The 20,569-nt window shown below is 41.0% G+C and overlaps 1 protein-coding gene across 1 annotated transcript in view; it reads right to left on the bottom strand.

Annotated features, from left to right (window-relative positions):
- KIF6 (kinesin family member 6) overlaps window positions 1-20,569 on the bottom strand; it is a 291,482-nt gene that overhangs the window by 216,338 nt on the left and 54,575 nt on the right. Inside the window, exon 6 of the mRNA XM_024203468.3 lies at window positions 17,087-17,216. Coding sequence (XP_024059236.2) covers window positions 17,087-17,216 — 130 coding nt within the window. The remainder of the gene's footprint in view (window positions 1-17,086; window positions 17,217-20,569) is intronic.

The raw sequence follows: 20,569 nt of genomic DNA, 5'->3' as shown, positions 1-20,569 counted from the left end.
GAGTTTTCATTTTAATTAATTCATCTGATGGCTGTAAAGTCATATGGGGTAGAAAGTGTAGTTTTCTACAAATATGAATTTTTAAAGCACTGGGGAATGAGTATTATGACTTAATTAATACACAGAACTATAGAATCAGTTCAATTTCCTGAAAACATGATAACTCAGACACTGCTTGACACAGAAACTTGGCTGTGTTTTCCAGTGCAATTACCACAACTAGCCCATTTGTGACATGCTCGATTTCAGTAAGGCATTCGATACGGTTCCACATGGGGAATTATTAGCTAAATTGGAAAAGATGGGGATCAATATGAAAATTGAAAGGTGGATAAGGAACTGGCTAAAGGGGAGACTACAACAAGTCGTACTGAAAGGTGAACTGTCAGGCTGGAGGGAGGTTACTAGTGGAGTTCCTCAGGGATCGGTTTTGGGACCAATCTTATTTAATCTTTTTATTACTGACCTTGGCACAAAAAGTGGAAATGTGCTAATAAAGTTTGCGGATGACACAAAGCTGGGAGGTATTGCCAATACAGAGAAGGACCGGGGTATCATACAGGAAGATCTGGATGACCTCGTAAACTGAAGTAATAGTAATAGGATGAAATTTAATAGTGAAAAGTGCAAGGTCATGCATTTAGGGATTAATAACAAGAATTATTGTTATAAGCTGGGGACACATCAGTTGGAAGTAACAGAGGAGGAGAAGGACCTTGGAGTATTGGTTGATCACAGGATGACTATGAGCCGCCAATGTGATATGGCCGTGAAAAAAGCTAATGCTATCTTGGGATACATCAGGCGAGGTATTTCGAGTAGAGATAAGGAGCTGTTAGTACCGTTATACAAGGCACTGGTGAGACCTCATCTGGAATGCTGTGTGCAGTTCTGGTCTCCCATGTTTAAGAAGGATGAATTCAAACTGGCACAGGTACAGAGAAGGGCTACTAGGATGATCCAAGGAATGGAAAACCTGTCTTATGAAAGGAGACTCAAAGAGCTTGGCTTGTTTAGCCTAACCAAAAGAAGGCTGAGGAGAGATATGATTGCTCTCTATAAATATATCAGAGGGATAAATACCGGGGAGGGAGATGAATTATTTAAGCTCAGTACCAATGTGGACACAAGAACAAATGGATATAAACTGACCATCAGGAAGTTTAGACTTGAAATTAGACGAAGGTTTCTAACCATCAGAGGAGTGAAGTTCTGGAACAGCCTTCCAAGGGGAGTAGTGGGGCCAAAAGACATATCTGGCTTCAAGACTAAGCTTGATAAGCTTATGGAGGGGATGGTATAATGAGATTGGTCTTTGACTATTAGCGGTAAATATGCCCAATGGCTTGTGATGGGATGTTAGATGGGGTGGGATCTGAGTTTCTACAGAGAATTCTTTCCTGGGTGTCTGGCTGGTGAGTCTTGCCCACATGCTCAGGGTTTAGCTGATAGCCATATTTGGGGTCAGGAAGGAATTTTCCTTCAGGGCAGATTGGCAGAGGCCCTGGTGGCTTTTCGTCTTCCTCTGCAGCGTGGGGCACGGGTCACTTGCTGGAAGATTCTCTGCACCTTGAAGTCTTTAAACCGTGATTTGAGGACTTCAGTGGCTCAGACACAGGTTTGATACAGGAGTGGGTGGGTGAGAGTCTGTAGCCTGCATTGTGCAGGAGGTCAGACTAGATGATCATAATGGTCCCTTCTGACCTTAAAGTCTATGATTCTATGCTTCTGGCTAGGTACTTACCACTGAAGCTTGAAAAAAGGTGTTTCTATAAACATTACCCATCGAACGGTTATATTTTCAATACTCTTAGTTACCAAAAGTGTCAGACTTGGCAGATTCAGACAGGACTATAATTTGGACAAATCATTTCACAAAGGATGCAACTTCATAACTTAATATTTGGTATGGCGGTTGTAATCATTCCCCAACTACTGGCACACTGACATGCGGAAATGTATGGCCTGATTTCCAGAGGAGCTGACCTCTGACTTTAGTGCAGTTACAGCTGCTCAGTACCTCTGAAAATCACGACAGAAAACCTTATAACTAGAAATTTGACTATTGCTTACCCTCCCAAATGGTAAGATACCACTATTTGATCTGTTTGTTTTCTTATTGTATATTCACTAATATCCTTTTACATCTAAAAACACCTTCAAAGCTTTTATTACAAAGAGTAAGACTCACAAAATCATTGTCAAGAAGTATTATTATCTCCAATTTATAGAATGTTAGTGAGACTAAAGTTCTGATATTTAAATAGGCTTTCATTTGGTGTCAACTGCAAATAATTATAGGTGCAACTAAGTGCACATTGGCATATAACTATCTGATTTGTAGGCACAATAAGGTAGTTAAACATAAAATTGCCTTTATTTGAGCTTGCAAGCTAAATCCACCCTCAATTATTTGTGACTGTGAAAAGGGAGGCCAAAACATTCCTGTGCTTTAATCCCTGGACTATGCTTCCTGTCTTTGTTACAACTGGACGTTTATATTAAGGATTTAAAAAAAAAATCAAGGCAATTGTCTTTGTGTATTGTTAAATTAACTGTAACAGAGTGGCAGTATTCTCCTTTGGTCCCACCTTTTAACAGGTGTTGACCCTGCTAGGAGATTTTAAATGAGTCTTGCTTGTTGCCGGTGTAGCTTGTTCACTCCACTGAAGACAAGGAGAGTGCGCATGGCTCTGAACAGAGAGACAATCTAGGCTGAACGCTCCTGTAAGTGGAACCATAGAAGCAGCCAGGTCTTGCAAAAAGGCTTAGGCTGGATTTTGTTTTATTTTGAGTTACTTAGGCCCAGATCCACAAAGAGACTTAGGTGTCTAAAGCACAGATTTCTGCCTCAGGCAGATGTCTGGACACTATATAATGCCTAAACCCCAGATGATAGTCAGACCAGGGGCAGATAGGCAGTGTCCCACCTATCTTGCCTGCAGTGCCCAATCAGGAGGTGTGCTCAAAGCGTGCCTAACTCCACACAAAAGTAGGAGGGGGAAGACAAAACCTTCTTTATAACCTTTAGCCCAGTGATTAGGGAACTCACCCAGGATGTGGGCAACCCTATCAATTCCCCTCTCTGCCTGATGTGGAGCAAAGATTTTAATTCAGGAAGTGTGGGGAGCTGAATTGGGGTCCCCCACATCCTGAATGAGTTCCCTAACCACTGGGCTAAAGATTAGAAAGAAAATCACCACCTCCACCACTAACTGTGTTTTATGTGGGGCCCATTCTGTTAGGCAACCTCTGAGAACCCTTATCAGATTGGGACTTTGGGATCCACAGGCAAGAGAGGTGGAGAATGCCTAGTCTGAGGCTTATGCTTGTGTTTAGGTGCCTGGATAACAGGACCGAGCAAACTGTGTGCATGTTCATGGACAGATTTTTTGGCACACTGGAGGCTTAGAAACCCAGGGGTTTTAAGTGCCCGCATGATTAAGCAGCAGCTGAATGGGGGTTTTGACGATCTAAGTTTGGGGATTAGGCATCTAAAATGGCTGTTGATATTCAAAAAGATCAGAAAAAAATGTCACAGTAGTTTATACAAGCAATATCTAAAGGAAACTTAAAAATGATTTATCTCAGTTGATGCAGTAACTTATTTGGGTATTAAAGAGTGGGAATGGTGCACAAATATTGTATCAGGGGGTTTTCACAGCAGAGATCACGTCTGTACAGCACCTGGCACCATGGGGCTCCACTCATGACTGGGGCCTCTGGCCACTCCTGGGATGCAAATATTTAAAATGAATTAAAATGTAATGTATTTCTTTGTCATCTGGAGCTTCATTACAGTAGCTGTTTTTCAACACACAGAAAAACATATTTTTACTTAATTCAACTTAATAAAGTCCAGTGGTGTTAACGTGTTATAAACACTTAAACAGATGGACATATAATCTCAATCATTTTTCTAAAAGGCGTGACTACAATGTGAAAAGTGAATATGTTAAATTGCACCTTCTTTACTTCACCAATTCTGTTTTTATGAAAACTGAAGAGTCAGATTCATTTATTTCAGTGAAAAAAGTATGATTTTACTACTCACAGATCTGGGAGTGAAGTGGATATTTTTCTGGCTCATACATTATCAACAGAATTATTAAGTAAGTTTCATTTGAGGGGCCACCACTAGAACCCCATTGTTTTCAAATTATATTCTCAATAACACCTGTTTACCCCATTGAAGGCAACAGGGTTACAGAGGTATAACTAAGGGCATAATTTCAAGAGTATAGGATAGCACAGGTATAGCTAGGGCAGAATTTGGCCTACAGAGTCCCTATTGTTGATGGTGATGCAAAAGCCACAAAGAAAAGAGCTTGACTTTCCATATCCCAGGCAGACTCTGTGGAGCTGGCAGTCAGAACTCCCCTCACAGTCTACTGACATATAAATGAGCAAATCTGATCTGGAAATGATGGACACTGTAAATGTGGAAACACCAAATGCCATTTTTACAAAGTAACTTTTCAGAGTAGAATGATGTTTTAACCAATACCGTCACTTTATAATCTGATTATATTTCTACTTTGCAGTTCATATATATTCAGCGAAAGCGTTCCTACATATTGAAAACTCCAGCAGAGCTAGTGTAGGAAGTGTAAGCCAATAAAAATTTAAACTGTTAAATGGGATGTGATTATGGAATGGTAATTGCAACCATAATCCCCCTCCTCCTCTTCACTCTCCTACTTGTACCACACACATAGATGCAGGGCACAAAGCAAGAGAAACAAAAACGTACTTGTCAACAACACTGGCCAAACAATAAGGCCCCTGTTCCTTTTTTTTGCATCTTACATACGAAACTTCACTGAGTATTCAGCGTGCAGCTGTTATGACAACTTGAAATGAAAAAAAAAAAAAATATTTTAGACAGGGTCTCAATGCCTACTACAAAGATTCTGCTGGTGGCTTTCAAAGTTGGTCTTGGTTTTGTTGGCAACACTCCTTCCATATGTCTATGAAGTCATTCTTTCAGATTAACTTAATGTGAAGGGGGGAAAATATGGGAGGTGCCTGGCTCAAAGCAGATGGTTGCTATTGTGAAAGCTATATATAGAATAATAGATGAGCTACATGACTTGCAAAGAAATAATTCCTTCCAGGAATTCTGTGACGACATAAGCCACAAAAGCGGATCTCAAGTCCTCTATGATGTCATGTGAAAATACAAAGGAATTAATTGCAGGTCAAATGCGGATATCCAGCTGTGGTACTGTAGTGTAGGGATCCAATAATGTTTATATCTTGTAAAAACATTTTTAGTAATGCATCAGCTTCTGGTCTGATGTTAGAAAATGGATACAAGAGATATTTCAGACACACATCCCCCCAAATTCCCATTACTATAGTGGTAGGAAAAATGTCTAACATTGTTTAAATTAAAACAAACCTGTTTAGAATTTTTGTGACTGCAACCACTAAGTGTATTTCATCATTATGGTCGCAGGAACAAATATCATCTATAGAAATGTGGTTGACCAGAATAAAAGAATTAGAAGAAATGGAATGATGTATTGCCTGTATTAAATTAACAACAGAACTATTTGAGAAAAGATGGGCTATATGCAATGAATGGGTAAACAGAAATTATTGATGTAATGTTTATACCATTCTGTATACATACTGAAGTGCTTCCCAAACTTTTGAAAACTGAGTCCCCCTTCAGGAAATCAATTGTGTCCCCCTGCAAAACCACCATGTGTTGTTAAAGGCTTACCCACCTTAATTTATACATCTGCCATCTACCCCTCCACACCAGCTAGTCGTTTGTGCCCTCTCGCCCTGAAGGAGCACTCCACACTTTGGGAAATGGTGACCTACTATAACTTGTCACTTACTCAATAAAATACATGTTTAAAGGGAATTAAGATAATTAAATGTGACATTCCCCACAATGTAAATCCCACAAAGCAAGAAAAGGTCTAGTCAGAGTATGATTAAAAGGTGTCCCATAGTACGTATGTAGCATATTCACATTGCCCATGACAGACTCTACATCTTCACAAAACACTTCCTTCTACTTCCAACTTAATTTCCTTCACAGTGTAATGCAAAAGAGTTGGTCACTTACCTTATAATAACTATGGTTCTTCAAGATGTGCTGTCCATCTATAGTCCACTCTTAGTGCACATGCGCCCCATGTGCTTGAGATGGGAATCTTCTGGCCAGCGACGTTCCTTGGGGCTGTGCCTATGCACTAAGTGTCCTTGTGTCCCTCATCAAGGTCATGAAGGGTGGTGCTGCGTCAACCACCACTTAGTTCCTTAGTTCCATTTAGAATCCAGGTGTTACAGGACCCCATAGTAGTATGGAACGAGGCCAGCTCATGGAATATATATGGACAACACATCTCAAAGAACCACAGTTGCTATCAGGTAAGTAACTGTTTCTTCTTCTTCAACTGTTTGTGCAAATATATTCCACCCTCGATGACTCACAAGCAGTGACCTGATGTAAGGAAGTAGGTGCTCAGAGTCTACTTAAAGATTGAAGTACAGCTCTGTCAAAAGAGGCATCAGATATAAGGACTTACCCCAGATAATAGTGTCTCATGAATGTATAGACTGCATATTTCTGAGAAGGGCATGTTTCTCAACAAAGGTGCAGAAACTACCTAAATCCTAGTGGAGTGGGTCCTAATCTGCACTGAAGGATCTAAAGTAGCTAGAACATAACAAGTCTTGATTCAGCTAAACACCCATTTTGGAAGCCTCTAGGTAGAAATAGCTTGGCTCTTTGATCTGTCTGCAAACTAAACAAAGAGTTTTGAGGAGACTCTAAATGGTTTGGTCTTATGTAGACAGTATGATAATGCACGAAGGACATCCACAGTATGTAACCTAGACTCCCCTTGGTTAGAATACGGTTCAAGGAAGAAAACTGGTAAATGGAACTTTTTATTCAAATGATAACTGAGGCAAGAATTTGGTATTAGGAAGTAATTGGAATAAAAACATTTTCCTGTGTATTGCAATGGAACTTCTTATACAGCTCTGAGAGAAAGAAGTGAGTCCAATTCATGGTATCACACTTTTTCATGAGAGGGATGGGGAAGAGGAATGAGGTACAGAATAGTTGAGCGTATCCTACTGAGATTACTTCTAGAACCCAGTGGTCTGATGTTATCGGGTTCCATGACTCCCTCCACTCCCCAAAAATAAAAGAAGCTCTCAACTCTCCCATTAATATGACTATCTCAAGATAGTTGCAGCATGGTATGAATATGATGTAAAAGCAAAAGGTCACCCCTCCAACCCTTGCTTCCTTGGTGGTTCCAAGTCTCTTTGGTGGAAAAAGGCACTCAGTGTCTGTCTGTCTCTGTCTAGTAAAAGATGTAGTCTTCCTTACTTTCATCTAGGAGCTGGTGTATATACTCCAAGAAAATGAAGGGTGGCTAGGGAGTCCTTCAATGAATTAAGAGCCTCCTCTGGGCCCAAAAAAGGGAAGTTCCTCCATCATCATCTGCACTCTCCTCCCTCACCTGAACATTGGAGCCAAGATGCTCTCCTCATGACAATGGAACTTGCCAGGGATGGGATCCGGTCTCAGGGGCATCTAGCATTGCCTGGGGGGATATTCTTGCTATCAATTGTCCCTCAGAAACCAAAGATTTAAATTTCTCCCTGTTCTCTTGCAGGAGTTTATTGATAAACTCTGAAAACTTATGGTTGTTCAGAAAAAGCCTGGTAGTTAATAATTTGAAATTGCGGGATGGCTGATGCTTAATTCTGCTGAATAAATCAAGATAAATTTCCTCTTGTCTTTCACCATCATTTTTGGCTGTTTTGTGTTACTTTCAGTAGCCACTGCCACTAACAGAAAGTCACGTACTGAATGAGTATATAGATACTTAGAGTTGGTGGATGGTACATGGTACATCTTATACACCTTCTCAGAAATCAGTGTCACTGTCATTGGAGTCTGCCAGATAAACGAGGCTTTGTTAGAGCTAGCAAAACTTAAGAGTAAAGCCAGACAACTAGGTATGCTGGTGTGGAGTATTGTCGAAGAGCCTTTTGGATCACCTCCACCAGGATTTCTAGAGAATCAGCTATAGGTCTGTGCACGTCTGGAACTCTTGTGATCTTCCAAGTGATATGGTGTAGATGGAGCCACTGCCTTGTCTAGGGACGATGATGAGATAGCAGCCTGCATGATCTGTTCTTCTGTTTGAGGTTGCTCCTCGTTAGATAATTTCTTAGGTTGTTCAAACTGATGGATTGCAACCTCAGACTCCCTAGCCTTCTGGGAGGATGCACAGGAGGATGAGTCCTCATCCTAGAAGGTGGCACAGATATTGTTTGTCTTGTGTGGGGCAAACCCCATGGGTTCCACTAGGGCCATGGCTACATGCTACATGTAAGGAAGGGGGACGAGAGGGTACCAGAACATCTTCCTATCTCTGTATCCCATAGATGAATTAGGTCTGTAAGATGCCCGTGATGCCTTTTTAGAGGTCACCCTTGTGGAATATACAAGTGATCCCTCTTTGCTTTGTTAGGAATGAGATGAAGAGAAAGAGCACTTTTCCTCTAATGGAGATGCTATCCTAATAGCAGTACTTAGAATCAATCATAGAATCATAGAATATGTAGGTTGGAAGGGACCTCAGGAGGTCATCTAGTCCAACCCCCTGCTCAAAGCAGGACCAATCTCCAGACAGATTTTTGCCCCAGATCCCTAAATGACCCCCTCAAGAATTGAACTCACAACCCTGGATTTAGCAGGCCAATGCTCAAACCACTAAGCTATCCCTTCCCCCGCAACCACCTTCTGACAACAAAAATTGCTACACGACCCCAGGAGGGGGGAACCAAAGCCTGAGCTCGCCTGAGCCCGCCTGAGCCCTGCCATGCTGGGTGGGAGGGCCAAAATCAAAGCCCCACTGCCTGGGGTGGGGAGGAGCCAACGTCCAAGGGCTTCAGCCCCAGGGCAGGGGGCCTGTAATCTGAGCCCTACTGCTCAAGATTGAAGCCCACAGGCTTTGGCCCCAGACAGTGGGGCTTGGGTTTTGGCTTCGGCCCCTGGCCCCAGCAAGTCTAACACCAGCCCTGATGACTCCAGTAAAATGGGGTTGCAACCCACTTTGGGGTCCCGATTCACAGTTTGATAACTGCTGGAGTAGGGGGATACATGGCACCATTAAATTTGCTTTGACTGGCATCTAACAGGGACTTGGCACTGCAGCAGCAGTAGGCAATGTGGTAGAAATGTTCAGCACCGTAGATAGCAGTGGAGACTATGCCTTTTGCGCCTTCTGTAGCTCGCTCAGTACCATATACATTCACACTATGGAGGACAGTGCTACCATAAACCTCCTTGAATGAGTTGACAGTACCATTGTGGATGGTGCCAAGATAATCAGTATAGACACCGTTGGTGTCAAGGAAGGCAGCACCGTAGAGATTAATAACAAAGGAATCAGTGCTGAAGAAGTCAGTACTGAAGTACCTGGTGTCGAGGTAGACGTTGATATCCTGGCTTTTGTACTGGAGGCAGTTAGTCTCGATTCTCAAGATGATGCTGAAGGTCCAGTTCCATACTCCTTCTCAAAGGACTACAGTGGTACCCAGTTTGGGCCATGAAGTCCCCTAAAGTGGGAGTGATGAGGTGATTTCAATCTCTTTTTGCTGGGAACTCCTGACCTCCATTTACTTCATCTAAAGTCATGCTCTGGTGGTCTAAAAGCTGTTGTGTTATATTACAGGAGAGCAACATGTTTGAATTTTGCTGTCCTAATACAAATCAACAGCTTTTGCAATTGTAAAATCAGCTGTGGGCATGTGCTCTTCGTATAAAAGAAAATTGTTGAACTGGATTTCTCACACACCTTGTATAATCCAGCAAAAACTTGCTCTTTATACTTATACTTGCCGTAATATACTTACAAAATGAATTATCACTGAAATAAAGTATCTGATTCACTGATGAAGGTTGGGACTGCACAGACTGTGATGTCTTACCATTCTTCAAATCATTATGTCAACCATAAGACAAAAAGTGACTCCAGACTCTAGGGCAGTGGTTCTCAAACTAGGGCCGCCACTTGTTCAGGGAAAGCCCCTGGCGGGCCGGGCCGGTTTGTTTACCTGCCACGCCGCAGGTTCGGCCGATCGCGGCTCCCACTGGCCGCGGTTCGCCGCTCCAGGCTAATGGGGGCTGCAGGAAGCAGAGCAGGCCAAGGGACGTGCTGGCCGCCACTTCCCACAGCTCCCATTGGCCTGGAGCGGCGAACTGTGGCCAGTGGGAGCCGCGATCGGCCAAACCTGTGGACGCGGCAGGTAAACAAACCAGCCCGGCCCGCCAGGGGCTTTCCCTGAACAAGCGGCAGCCCTAGTTTGAGAACCACTGCCCTAGGGACCTAATTTACATTTTCACTAAGACTACTATACACCACTCTGTCAGTGGAAAAGAACCTAAAAGTGGATGTAAATATGGCTTTGGTATAAATCAGAAATAGATCTTATGGGTAAAATTCTGGGTCTATTGAAGCAATGAGAGTTTTGTCATTGACTTCAATGGACCCAGGATTTCACACTAGGAATGTATGTTTTTCATCATCAAAAAATTGTTATTTTCTCCACAGTTAAAATAGGAAAGAAACCCATTTTATGCGGCAGCAACATATGGCAAGGTATGCAGTTATACTGGCAATAGTGATCTTAAACAGCTGAAGGTATAATTGCAACCTTGCAATGAATTATTGTGAACAAATATAAGTAAATCTAGGCTACACGTTCATCAGTAAGAAAAGTCTGGGTAATGTCACTTATTTACCATTAAATATAGGAGATATATTTGAAGCTGCAGACTGAAAGGAGTCTTTCTAGGTATCTGACATGAAGATATCAGGAGACCAAATATATTTTTCACTTGTTTTTGATTTTTAAAGCAAGCCCTCACTTTGCTTTAAAAAAATTACCTTGTCATACTTAATGTATTAGTGTCCTCATTCAGAATAAGATTTAACAGTCAGACCTTGATGCAAAATCTTTATTATTCCACTATGAGACTATTATTCAACTTTACATTTATACAGCGCTCTTTATCCATAAAAATCATAAAACACTTTAAAGATTGTTCAATACAGTAAGTATGTGACAGTAATTGTTCTACTACTCGTTGAAATGAAGTCATGGCTGCTTGACGTATGAATGTCATTCCGTGCCAGCCAAAGAGGAATTTAGGGAGGTAGAAAGTCATAACTCAGTTTGAAATGTGGCTAGTACAGGGATAACATGACAATTCTTGCCAAAAGTGCCCTTTAATCTCAACTGATCATGAAGTGTCAGGGTCCAATATTTATGTCTCACCCAAAAGACGGTGCTCCCAACAGTGTAGTGGCCCAGAGGAGAGTATTAATTGACAATAAAATTAGCTAGAAGAGGAATGAGTCTAACACGGATGTCACAAGTAAGTCCCCACAGCCATCTTTAAATGTTTAAAAGCTTTATTTTCTATTGAAACAACATATATGAACATTGGCAACCCCCTGCTGTTTACATCTTCTGCATAGGTGCCTCAAACATGTTAAGTGATGGAACAATACTTTGTAAGTACTGTCTTCCAAATTCAAACAACTGAGAGTTAGAGTCATAAAACCATGTATTGAAACATTTCCTTCCTCATTAAAGTGGACTAACTTTTCATTCGAGAAAAACAAATGCTGGGTTTATTTGTAATTGCAGTGTTTAGGCATATTGATCTAACTTAACAAAATAAGATTTGAGATTTCTAAAACTTGTGCATGCTCTTGGGAGGTTACTGACTTTATCTTAGTCTTTTTAAGTTTAGAGAAACACAAAATCCAATAAAGAACTACATAGACCAGTTGTGTCTAAACTTTTCAGCCTGAGGGCCACATATATTATTTCAAAAAAGGTCTAAGAACAGCAATCAAAGAACTGCTGACCTTAAGAGGTTAGAAATTATTCAGCCATGCCCTCCTCCCCCAAAGATCATGATATTGGCTTAATTAAGAGTTTTAAAAATAAAAATAATGGATTTTTTTTTTGCTTTTATATACTTTTATTTATCTTTTTTAAACCTTCATGTCATATTTAGGACACATTTTCAATCTTTCTTCTACAACCACATGGACTAGAAACTTTCATTTAAAAAAGGTAAGGTGAGATTCTCATATATTTTAATGACTTGAGGAGCTAGGGCTTTAAGAAAAACACCAAATATCACAAGACTTGTGTGATGAAGTGGGAATTTTTTGTAATATTCGTATGAATCCTATGCATGCCTGAGTTTCCCCCTATATTTTGCATTGCTACCCAGTGGGGGAAACAGCATTAAGTTAGCTTTCAGGGCAGGCTAAGAGACATAGATGTGTGTGTGTCACCTAGCTGTCTGAGTGGACTGAATGGGTCATTAAAAAGGACTGGCTGAGGCCAACTCATATCAATGGAAAATATGAGAAGACAATGGAAAGCCCAATCACCAGGACACTGAAACCTAGCAGCCAGTTACCCAAAGGGAGGAGGGAAGCAGAGCAGAGACCCCAGCTTGAGAACAAAGGACTGAGAGATGTGATGTGGGGGGATAAGAGTTGACTTCTGGAAGAAGCTGGGAGCTCACTCGCCTGGGAACTAAGGAAGGAAGTCAGAGAGACAGGCTGAGAGCCTGAAAATGGAATTCACTACAGCTTGGCTGGTGGACTGCTCTGGAATGACCAGAATGGTCTATGCTTTAACCTCCAGCTCTCTATGCTAACCTAAGGACTTCCTGTGCATAGAGATGGCATAAATGGTTCCTCCATTTCCCTCCCGACAGCTCCGGGTGCAGAGGGTGTCTAGCAGTAAGTAGGTGGAATGGCTGGAGCATGTTGTGCTATGGCTATTACTTTGGAGACCATATACCACGTTGGCACACGTTAGAGCAGCTCATAGGTTGCTCTAACCTAGACTATGACAGAGAATCAGAGAACCATAACTGGTTGCACTGGGTTTTAGCTTCTTCCCTTCTCATGGCTGCACCCTGGGTTGCTGTGTGTGGGAAGAGAGCCATCCTTTGTCAGATACTGCCCTAGACTCTGGCAGAGACAGTCAAGCTCTTCTGCTCTTCCTACGGCTTACACAGACTGTCAGGGAAGCAGGCACTACTCTCCTCTCTATCTTGGTGCTGCAGCAGGCCTTAAAGAGAGCTGTTGGGCAGCTGCAGTAGAGAAGGGACAGCAGCTGTCCAGCATTCTCCTGGCTCATATCAGAGTTGCTCTTGGGAATGTAGGAGAAGTAATAAGAGGGCAGCTGAGAAGATGGGACTGATTCAAACACTTCAATTAAAAAATTTCATGGCACCACTCAGGGACCATAATTTGAATTCATAATCAAATATCAATTTTCTTCTCTATGCAGCCACTGGTGAGGGAGCTCTGGGACCTTCTTATCCCGCAGGGTCCTAGAGCTTGGAAGACCACACAGCCAACGAAATAGCCCTGCAGCCAGAGCCCCATGAGTCTGAATTGGCTGGCATGGGCCAACTGCAGGTTTTTCTTTGTTGTGTAGATTAGAGGAGTAGAGAAATTTTCCTTCATCCCCAACCCTTCTCCTAGCTAAATCAGAGGGACACTCTCATAATTGTATCCTCCTTGATTCCTCTTTTGCTTTCTCCCCTCTCTTGGCTTCCACGACTCTGTGTCTTTATAGTTATTGTGAAACTTCATTATTAGCTCCTTCATCATGACCGTTGGTGATTTCTTATCTTCACCTGTCTCACTCAGTTGTAAGCCTGAATGTTTTGTCTATATTTTCTCTCTCGGCAACATCTTCTGCCCCCATGGCATCACCTACTATTTTTATGCCAATGACCAACCTAATTCTCAACCACCAACATTACCCCTCTCTCTAGGGGTAGAATGTCCTGCCTCATTCTCATCAAAACTGAACTCAACCTTCCTCCTAATCCTTCTTCACCACATCCCCTATCACCACTGATAAGACCACTATCTTTCTGTTCCCCAGGGTTGCAACATTAGTGTCATCGTTGACCCTTGTCCATACTACTTCCCCTAAAGGAAGTCTCTTAGTAAGTCCTCATGATTCTTCCTCTTTAATATCACCAAAAATATACCCACCCTCATTTCCATCCCCACTACTAACAGCCTTCGCCATGGCTTGATTAATTCTCTTTCCTTGATTACTATAAGTTCTCCTTCCAGACTCTCAAAATACCACTACTAAAGTCATTTCCGCCTCCCATCACTAAGGCCTGGTCTACACTAACCCCCCCACTTCGGACTAAGGTACGCAAATTCAGCTACGTTAATAACGTAGCTGAATTCGAAGTACCTTAGTCCGAACTTACCGCGGTCCAGACGCGGCAGGAAGGCTCCCCCGTCGATGCTGCGTACTCCGCTCGCCGAGCTGGAGTACCAGCGTCGACGGTGAGCACTTCCGGGATCGATCCGGGGCACTTCTGGGATCGATCCGGGATCGATTTATCGCGTCTTAACCAGACGCGATAAATCGAACTCAGAACATTGATTGCTTACATCCGGACCCGGATGTAAGTGTAGACGTACCCTAAGAACAAGTTATCCTTCTCCTTGAACACCTTTACTAGCTTCCAGTCTCTTACTCTATCAAATTAGAGTTCTGTCCTCACCATCAGAGTTGTACACAATCTTGCTCATGCCTACCTCTCTGTTTTGATTTCCTTTTATTCTTTTTTCTCACTCCTGTGCTACTCTCATTCTTCTCCTCTGGGCTTCCAGCTGCCCTTACACTTGGAGCACTTTACTACAACCTTTCCACGACGCATCCTCTCTTTTCTTCAAATTCTTCCAGAGAACCAGTTTTTCCATGAATGCTTTCTATCTTGTTCCCTTCACAAATAATTTCCACACAGGCTCCATTCCCTGAACTGCTGCCCAGAGTCTTGTCTTGATCAGACTGTAAGCATACTGGGGTAGGGAACATGTCTTATACTGTTTGTAAAGCAGTGTATAAATTTCACAATGATGAATGAAAGATTATGAATAAACAAATAAGTCAATCAAACTACCCCTTTAAAATTAAAGAGTAAGCAACACAGTTTATTACATCAAGTAACATAGATAGCCCGATTTTCAAACCTGGGTACCTTAACAGGATATCAAAATCTTGCATTTAGACATGAAGATCATCACTTAAGTAAATTGTCCTTGATATATCTAAGTGTGGATAAAAAGAAGCCATTGAAAGATGTGGACATCTTATTAAGGAACTCAAGTTTGAAAATTGTGCTTCCCATATGTAGTACGGCAAGTAACATGAAGATACTTCTTGTAATTTCAACCAGCAGAGGGTTCAGTCACAGCTAGCATTTTTCCAAGTAATTCTGAGCAATTCATCTTTTTCATTTAAAATTATGAGATCAAGAACACTAATTAACATGCAGTTCTCATTACTAGCTTTAAGAAAACACTAAGTTGTATGAAGGATATCTGTAGAGGTTTTGGGATTGTTTTTAATGTTCTGGACTAACAAGTATGTATCTTTTCTTAATAACTTTTCCTGAAAATGCTGGCTACAACTAGAGTACATGAAAATAAACCCTAAGGAAAACTTGATTTTGTATACCAGGTCTTGGGACTATGTTTTGCAAATGTTTTCTGGTTACCATAGTAGCTTCTGAATTTTCTCTGTAAATATGAAGTTAGTAATCACTTTTTTAAACTAGGTTACCAAGTCCTTTCCCCTTCCCGCAGTAAGCTCTCCCTTCTCAGAAATTTAATTCTGACAGTCAGGTAAAAACCCATGCACACACACACGCACACACAGGCACTCTTAAAATGGCCAGAGCATAATGTTTTACAGAAGCCAAAATATGTGATAAAAAACCTGCCCAAATATTTTGCTTTTCAGGTGCCACAAAACTAGACCCCTTATTTGCCATTATTATGAAGACTGATCCTCCTATGTTTTTCAATGTTATAACGAATTCCAGAAAGAAGGTATTCTCACTGCTGTAGTCAAAAGTGTCAGCTTCTTGAATGAACACATTAAGGATTTAAGTGTTCCTTTCTAAGTCTGTGGGTATGTACATATCAGTCAATGGGGGCCAAGGGCTACCTTGTATTTTTTTCATATATTTGAAAGGTTTCCTGATGTGAAACATGTTCTCACTATTTTTCTCCTCGCTAACTTACTGTGTACCTTTCTGACATTCTAAGATGTCTTTTCAGAACAGACCCCTTGAATAAATTATAAACTTCTAAGATGCAAATAGCTGTATTGAGCATGCTGCTAGGAAGCAGAGAAGACATCTCATAATTTCAGGGGTTGACAATGCCCTGCTACTATAATGTGCCTTTTATGTCTACATTTCATTTTCAACTACTGAATACGAAAGAAAAACTGAAGGTTTCTGAGCTCAGAATGGCCACAATATATACACAAATATCTTATGCTACATGAATTTTGCAGAATCAATTAAAGCAACCTCATCTTAGCATATCTACTAATGTTCATTTTAAACATAGTGTATACCAGTGTTTGTTTCTTTTCCCAAGTAATACACACCACACATGCATATTATTTGGGGAAAAAATACAGGGACTGTTAGCTGTTACTGTAACCACTTCAAATGCAAGCCATTATGTCTGGAAGAAGTTTTAACAGTGCCATATAAAATGATGATTGTTCAGATCTTTTTATGTGCATACATGTGGGACACACATAATATCCAAAAGTCAGTCTATGTGCTTTTATTCAAAAAGGCTGCATTTATGTTTTAATTGCAATGATAAATTATTACATAGCTGACAACCAATCAGAGTCACATATTTACTGGACTGTGAGGTACCAACTGCACAGAGAAAGACAGTATAATGGTATTTCTGAAACAGTGAAATGAATAAATACTCTTTAGAAAAACAAAGTACAAACATTTGAAAGCTCTTCACAAAGTGAAAAACATAAGTGCAGAAAATGGAAACATGCTTATTCCATTTTCACAATGGACATCTATTAAAAAAGAAGCCACCATTTTATGTCAGCCCCCTGCACTGGTTAAGCAGTTGTTATATGAGAATATTTATAACTATTTTAAGATAAAATTTGTACCAGTAAGCTTGATTCTTACCTCTGCAATCATCCTATTAGTGTCTCCCAAAAAAAGAAGGTTCAGTGCTTCCTCCTCGTTGGTTGCTTGCTGAAGAGACAGGTTTTTCAGATGAATGTTCTGATCAGGGTCTTCCATTATTGTCACTTTTCTACAAAAACAAACAAAAAAAAGGACAGAATAAGAGAATACTAGAGCTGATTGCAAGTGATCCTTGTTTTAATATTTTCATTAAGATTTCAAATAAAATAGTGGGTATTTGAACAGGCCTGGCACAGTAAAAATAAGCACTGAAGATTTGAAGTATTAAAACAATACTAACATTATAATAAATACCAAATAAGTACTTTTGATTCCCTGCCACCTCCTGACTTCTCATCCTTACTCTCGAGACTTTGATCTCCTTTAGATCATTGCTATCACAAATTAAACATGTTTATCTCACCATCTTTAGAAAAAACAAAACACATCTTTTGACCCCAATTATCTCTATGACGGTGGTTCTCAACCCGCGGCCCAATCAGCACACAGCTGCAGCCCATGTGACATCCTCAGGGCCATACAGTTAGTATCTATATTGTGTGGATGCGGCCCACATAACACGGAGAGACCTGCATATGCAGCCCACAATTGTAAATAGGTTGAGAACCACTCCTTTACGACGACTGCCCTATTGACCTTCGTCCCCTCATTTTCAAAGCCACTGAATGCACCATCTCTTCCTAACCTATATTAGAACCATTCCAACCTGGTTTGTCCCCCACTCTCTTCTTCACTGGACACTGTTCTAATTAAAGTATTTAAAAAACATGTTGTGGCAAAGTCTCAGGGCCTCTATTCTATCTTCGTTCTCCTGGACCTCTCTGCTGCTTTTGACACAATAGTATTCTCTGTCTCAACATCTTGTCCTTCCACAGCTTTTGTAACTCTGTCTTCTTCTGGTTCTCTGATCGTTTCTTCAGTGTCTCTTTTGATGGATCCTCCTCCACCCCTCGCAGTAAAGATCCCAACAGAATTCCATCCTTGCCTCCTCTTCTACCTTTGCTCCCTCTGGCTGATCTTTCTGTGATTTGCTCACAAGGCATCAATTAAAATATTTATGTAGATGATTCACAAATCTTTATTTATGTTCCTGATCTGACCCCATCAATTTGACCTCATATCTCAACCTGTCTCTCTCACATTTCTTCCTGGATGTCTTGCCATCCATTTAAACTAAACATGAATCCACAGTGAACTTTTGCTCTTACCTCCAAATTCCTCACCATCCCTACATTCTCTGTTGTTACCACTATATCATGATATCAGATCTCACTAGCCTGCGAGTAATCTTCCAAGCCCTTTCCCTTGACCAGGGCTTGAAATGGAAAGTAAAATGTAGTGGTACTCTGATCTCTTCTCACTTGAAATGCTACTCACTGTAGTTTGTCCAGATATTCAAAATATTATCACATGTGCTCTCCTGGATTCTGATTGTCTTCTCAAGATTGTCTCCCTATAAATGGAATTTGAGATGCCCAGAGGAAAGCTCAGATTATCGCATAGACACAATAAGCACATGATTAAGTCCCTGGCTCACAGAGTTACGTGATGGCATCAAACTATCAGCTTTCATTTTTAAAATACATATATATTTCTAGCCTTCATGGTAGTGGAGAAAAGCTTAAAAGCTTGACTTACAGTGTTAACAATGAATGATGTTTGCCCAAATCTGTAGACAGTCTCCAGAAAAGTGAGCAGCAGCCAGAATAGCCAGGGAGGAAGCTACCTAGCCCCATACCCACCACCACAGGAGCATAGGCCCCTGCTGATCTGGGAAAGGGAGGCAATATCTTGTTGGGATGGGAACGGGGCTTGGCTGTCCTACCGGGCTCTGCACAGTTGGCTTACCTTCAGTGGGACTCAAGATATTCCCTTGGGATATGCTCCTCCTTTGTTGCCTTTTGGTTCCAGGGGTGAGATTAGAGAAAAAAGTGGTGAAACTCTCCCAAGTGCCATCCATTTGCCATCAAACTGAGACGCCATTCACAGCAGATTGTGCAGATCTTCATAATACAATCATTCCACTCTCTCTCTTTCTCTCTCTTTTTTATTTTTTAATATGTTTTGATTAGCAATGTAATAGCTAATTTAAATTATCATCAGAGGGCATCTGAGTCACCACACCAGAGAAACGAATGGACCAGTTCCTACTTCTCAGATGTTGTTTCAGAGTGTCGACTGCACACAGATCACATTTTGAAGATTTATTTTCATAATTATAATGCTGAGAGACTTAGGGCTTGTCTACATTAACATCTAATTCATGGCTAGTTGTGGAGTGAATTTACCCCACAATCGCCTGCTGCACACTATCTGTGTGGATCCTGCTGATACTCATTAACAATTCATTAGCATGCTTTGATCTAGTCCTGTTTCAAAGTGGACTAAGTGTTCATGTGGACAAGCCCTTATTTATATTTTTAAATCAAAACAGATTATGCAGAAAAAATGCCAGAATATAAAATTAAAAAAAGAGTGTTAGCTCATTGACCTGGCCAAATTGGATCCCTGTCCTTGACCCACACATCAAGATCAAAAATTGTCCAAAAATGCTGCTCCATCCACCACAGCATTTCTGAGATCCAATCTTTTCTTTCTATCAACATAGCTAAAACATGTCAAAGGTCCTTATCTCCAGTCTTGATTTCTATTACCTCCCCCTCTCTGGCTTCACTGACACCTTAATTCCCCTCTCTTAAATGTATTCAAAACACAGCTACTAAGATCAATTTCCTTCGTCATCTTTCTGATTGTGTTCCCTCTTCCCCTGTCCAACATCCTCCAAATCTTCCAACTCCTTTTCCATAACATCAAACTCAATCTCTTGTCCTCTACTTCCAGGCTCTTCAGAATTCTCAGTAAGAAAGAGCAGATACACAAAGATGGTCAGTCACCTCTTACCTTCTGCACTCTACCAATAATACTCGTCTTGACCACCTACTTGTTAATTTCTCCCATTACTATTTCCATACTTTATTCCATACTCCCCCCTACAAATGGAATACCCTACTTCAAACTGATCCGTAAGCCCTTTCTTTTTTCAAATTCCTTCAAATTCCACCTTTTCTTTGATTGCCTACAAGAAATTCACCAACTAATAATGGCTGGATTGAAGGGAAATCACATATAGTCAATGTGTACTTCAGAAAAAACACAGAAACAAAAATGTATATAAAATTGTACATATTTTACTTGTATCCCTCTTCCCAAACTTCATAAGCTTTTTATCAACTTAGACAGTTCTCTCCATCCCTAAGCAAGGAACCAATGCCTCATGTCATTCAAGAGACCACTTCAGGATGACACGACATCATAGTGGGCTCAGATGGAAACTACATCCAAGCCCTCCTTAGCAAAAGGGCCACTTGCCACAATAAATAAAAGACATATTTATAGACAGTAGTAGTGGAATGGTTAGACAGCGCATGCCTCACCTAGAAATATTAGCAGACTTCCTTGTTG

Source organism: Terrapene carolina, unplaced genomic scaffold (genome assembly GCF_002925995.2).
Source record: "Terrapene carolina triunguis isolate 2854851 unplaced genomic scaffold, T_m_triunguis-2.0 Scaffold85, whole genome shotgun sequence".
NCBI lineage: Eukaryota > Metazoa > Chordata > Testudines > Emydidae > Terrapene > Terrapene triunguis.
The sequence above is the reverse complement of the archived record's forward strand: the minus strand, read 5'-3'. Positions and strand labels throughout refer to the sequence as shown.